The sequence below is a fragment of the Apium graveolens genome, chromosome 6 (genome assembly GCF_009905375.1).
Source record: "Apium graveolens cultivar Ventura chromosome 6, ASM990537v1, whole genome shotgun sequence".
Taxonomy (NCBI): Eukaryota; Viridiplantae; Streptophyta; class Magnoliopsida; order Apiales; family Apiaceae; genus Apium; species Apium graveolens.
The window spans coordinates 102827007-102832078 of NC_133652.1; the positions used below are offsets into that span (position 1 = coordinate 102827007).

The 5072-nt window shown below is 30.8% G+C and overlaps 1 protein-coding gene across 1 annotated transcript; it reads right to left on the bottom strand.

Annotated features, from left to right (window-relative positions):
* Positions 1–222: 222 nt before the first annotated feature.
* On the bottom strand, positions 223–3131 carry LOC141663882 (succinate dehydrogenase assembly factor 1, mitochondrial). The gene is made up of 2 exons (XM_074469730.1): positions 2970–3131; positions 223–933 (listed from the first exon to the last, which is right to left on the bottom strand). The coding sequence occupies exon 2, from the start codon at positions 833–835 to the stop codon at positions 545–547; it is 291 nt and encodes a 96-aa protein (XP_074325831.1). The 5' UTR covers positions 836–933; positions 2970–3131; the 3' UTR covers positions 223–544.
* Between the last annotated feature and the right edge of the window lie 1941 nt (positions 3132–5072).

Sequence of the window (5072 nt, forward strand, 5' to 3'; positions counted from 1 at the left end):
AGAGTGAGTTTAAAAAGTCTTTCTAGAGTTACGAATTTTAATATAGAGTGTGTTGAGATGTTTTAAGGCCAAGCTTGATAAATTAATCTCGCACACAAGCTATTAACATAATGACATATGTATAGGCCTAACTTGATCAATTTATCTCTTAGACAAATTATGAACATAACTTGATAATGATAAATGGGACAGGTGAAAACCCCAAAAGTGCAAGTAACGGTATGATATAAATCAGAACTCAGAATATATTCAATTCGTTCAACTTATCATGAATGCAACAGAATTTTCAAAAACACAAAAGTCCTCACAGACCTGCTTCCTTGTCCTAATAACAAAAATGTCACCATCTTAAGAGAATTCTGAAATAAATCTAGATCACCTGATTTTATCGATCCAACAGCACAACCATCTATATAATATTATACCCAAAAAAATAATAAAATCTCTTAGGCAAGGATGATTCGTAAATCATAGTAGTTACATTTGGTTCCCAGCCCATGAAACTATATAGAAAATATTTCACTTTTCGAACAATGTCTGTATCTTAGTTGTGCTTGGAATCTGAAACTTTTACATTCAAGGACGATAGTCCAACAGTAGCTGGGTTTTTGAGCTGATCAAGCTGGTGCTTCCCACGACGAAGTAAGTGTTCAATGTAAAGAAAATTTTTGCGATCCACTTGGGTTGCATTGTGACGAAACTGTTTGGAAACAATAAATTCAATCTGTTTTCGATCTTCAGTTGACTTGGCCCGTGCTGCTCGCAAAAATTCTCTATAAAGAGCAAGCACTTGCTTTTGCAACCCTGACAACTTTGGTCTACTGGTGGCGCCCATTATTATTTTTGTCAGCCACTTTTACATATGTCCCAAAGGTGCTTGAGGTACTCGTGAAAAGCAAATGCAGGATTCCAAAAACTGTCTTTCACCTTTGACTGTATAGATCAACAAGATAATATGTAAACTAATAGAAAAACATATTGTTCATCAAAACACAAAATGAAAAAAGATCTGTAAGAAAGAAACAATGAAAAACTAATCAAGTGCAAGATGACATGAAACATATTGCAATCAGCATCACAAGGGCAATTCAAATATATCTCTAGTATAGTTTTCATTATTTTTACGATCCTAAAGTATATCCTTTGGCACGAGACAATGAAGCCGGTCACCGGAGTACACGGGGGACAGAGCAGAAGCAAGAAATTCTGAACTCTAATCCATTGGTTTCCTCATAGAAGCGATTAGTTTCATAAATTATGATGCATTTTTAAACAAGCTTAACGTATACATTTTTGGGCTCGGGCTATTTATGCCCTCTCCGTCAAATAGAAACCTGCATATTTTAAATTACATTGAATCCTAAATGAGCACGCAAGCACAACTTATCATGGGCAGCAGTTTGGTGATTAATTACAGAACTTGAGGTCAACAATTATTACAATCTTTCCGAGGCAAATTGCAAGTAAATTTAAATTGTTTCAGCCATTTATAATGTGTGTATACGTTGCTCCTAAACTTTTATAAGATAAAATGAAGTTGCAACCTAACACTAATATACTTGATTATAATCTTAATGATTATGAAATAACAATCTACATAAAAATTCAATTAGCTCCACATTCTAACATTATATTATAATAACAATCTATCTCTAATTCAAAACAATCATAATATGAGAATGCCCTCAGGTAACTTCCCAAGGTTATAAACTCTTTCCATATGAATTTAGTGGCACAATTTTTAATATAAAAATTCATCCCGAATTTACAAATCTGCCATTTTGTATTTATATTATATGAGAAGTTATTAGAAGTGAGATCACCCACAGGGGGTCATGATTCCCTAACATATATAGCATGTACCCTGTGGTGATAATAATTTAATGAGAGACAAAAGGTCAATTCAGATCTCATGAGTTAACAAGTACAAAAACATCAATCAAATAAATACTAAAAAACACCTAAAATCACCACTTGGTACATGATATACAATCAAGTATATAAATTGAAACTTTACAAAGCTTGGGATCACAAGGAAAAAGCAACAAAAGCAATGAAAACAAAACTATATTAAACAAAAATAAGAACATAATATTCAGCGAAAACACGTAATGTGAATATTTATCACCTTGTCGAAGAATAAAAGCGTGTGAAAACGTGAAATTAGGTAAAAAAAGGCGGGGGAGAGTGTATATCGTTGCGTTAGCAAAATGGAAGATGAAATCTCAACGAACCATATTGTGTTTATTTTGGGCTCAGTTAACAAATGCAATGTATATTTGTATAGTTAGAACCTGTTTTGTGTTTGGATTGGGCTTGGGCCTTTTGGAGGACAATCCCTTTCCTTACCAACCCAATATCCACCCTTAAAGTATACTCAAAAATTAATTAATAAAATTGCGCTTATGTATGCATCAAAACAGTTAGGTACATTTAGGCAAATGGTGGTTAGTGATCATCTACACAGGATACCTATGAGAAAAGATCAATGGTATACAATATTCTCCAAATTTACGATTTAACAACAGCTAGTAGAGATTGCATTTTGAGATAGAAAGACATTAGACATAGCTGTTTAGCATAATAAAAAGACAAGATCATAAACGAACACCTAATGCTAAAAGAATAAAAAAAATAATCAAATTGACAAAGAAGGAAAACCCAAATTAGCTAAAGATTGAAACATTGAACATGAATAATGGTATATGCTAAAAATTATTGTCAACTTGACGAACAGTTTCGGGGGCAACAAATCATATACACATAAATACATAAAATACAACATCAAAAAACTCTTTTATGTAAGTGTTGATTGAATTACATAATTAACATATTAAGTAGAATGAAGGACATATTGCAATTACAGATCAACCAAACATATCAATTGATGTGTATACATCTATTCATGCGAGTGTGTGTGTGTGTATGCAACTATACGCGTATGAAAATGAGGAGAAATGTGAAATTACGTGTGAGGTAGAGAGAGATGGCAGAGAGAAACGGCGCAGGGGGATGGAGAGGAACGGCGGAGAGATACGGTACAGAAAGAGACGAGAGATGGTGGAGAGAGACTGATGTGGAAATATCGGTACCAACCCTGTTGTAATCGTCTCAAACCCCAACCCTGTAATAATTTATTTACTTTTGTTAATTTTATCAAACATATGAAATTTAACTTATAGAGCACCAATAATATTTTTACAAAAGAATTTAAAAACAATATCTACAAGGTCAAATATTCATTGAAAGATATCTAAGCACACAAAATAAAATAATTAAAAAAATCTAATATTTTTTAAAAATAAATTTAAAATCAATTATATACGGTAACTTGTCATGATCTAAGATGTGTATTTTAAAAAGAGTAAAATGCATTTTGTGTACTCGACTTAGTGTATCAAATCATTTGAAATATTATACTTCAAAAAATTTCTCTTAGTTGTCATTTGATAAATCTCAACAATAATTTCTCAATAGTTAAAATATGGATGACTCAATTTTCTGAACAATAACAATTCATTTAACTCATTTGATAAATCTGAATCATATTTTCTGGATAAATAAAAATTTTGAAATATGTAAAAACTAGAATTATTTATTCCACATGTTTAACATATACAACTAACTTACTAAGCCGCGCTTTGCTGCAACCTTATTATATATATAAAATAATTAAAATGATATTATAAATTTTGAATTTTCGATTTGGTTTTAATCATTCTAAATTCTGAATAGATAGAGACTGAGATTTATAAAATCCGTCACATAAATGATATCGTTAACTACTTCATATAAGTATATTGATGTAAAAAATTTATGATATTTAAGTAATTAATAATTCAAAAGATTCATTTTAAAAAGGTAAAAGAAAAATATTTTTGGCAGTTATAGTAATTAGAAAGGATCATATATTAAAAAAATGTTAATCATTTAATTAATTATTATAAAAAACATATGAAACTAGTTTAAGGTAGCAGCTAATTTTTTATTTATACAACATCATTGGTTGCTGGTCTCTCACCATGTCATTCATAAATTTATACTCCACTCATCCTGATAAATTTTGGCTCGTCAGAACATAAAATGACATAACAAATTATCTGGACGATTTTTTTCCTCTCATTCCATTCAAACTTGCTCATTCATGGGTTGATGCCTTCTTGCTACATTAGTCATTGACATTGTAATCTTCTTAGTAGTTGATGCCTTTAAATATTGATGGTCTGCTCTTCTTAACCATTGATGATCCACTTCACTTATACAGAATTACATGACATTTAATATTTATAATTAGCAATCATATTCTATTTATCAATTGAGTCAGTGATGACCATGCAATGAACAATTACAACAATTACTAATAATTACTATTTATTGAGATCTACATGAAAAATGCTGCAAAAACTTATCAGTAGATAAACTACTCTACCAACGGATCAGATTATGATAATTTAGCCATTGATAGCTAATCCTACTTAATGAAATATAATATTATATGTTTTATTCATTATCAAAAATACATGTGATTCCTAAAAATTTCCCCCAATTTATGACTGATAGAATAACATCCATAAATTATCTTCTTGATGACAACAAAATATATTGTGGATAAAGTTATTTTGAAGGTAGCACAACAAAATATCATTAAGCTACCAAGTTTTTATATGGAACAGAAAATACAAGTAAAATTATAAGAAATTACATCTAGTCTGAGCTGATCATTTTGCTTCTTTATGCCTTAACTGGTTGTAACCATGTTGCCTTTGAAGAAAGTCATATAATATCTCTTCATATTTACTTTTAGTATTCAGCATTCCCATGAGATATTCCAGATAATCATTACTGGCTAATTTCAGTTGATTCTTGAGTCTGAAGAATCTCCTGTAGCCATCTTGATCTCTGAATTCCATCAAATGATCTGGTTGATGGTGAATTCTCTTTCCAGTAAAAGGAATAGCCAGTTTTCTAGGCGATGCATCTTTGTAATTCCAATTATTCCTTATTTGATTAAGCATGTTAAGAACTATTCTTCTGGAAGTTGGAGTGAATTCATCAGTTCACTTCATGTGAGA

Coding starts and splice junctions, on each gene's coding strand:
- LOC141663882 (XM_074469730.1), bottom strand. CDS start 835: ATGGGCGCCACCAGTAGACCAAAGTTGTCAGGGTTGCAAAAGCAAGTG.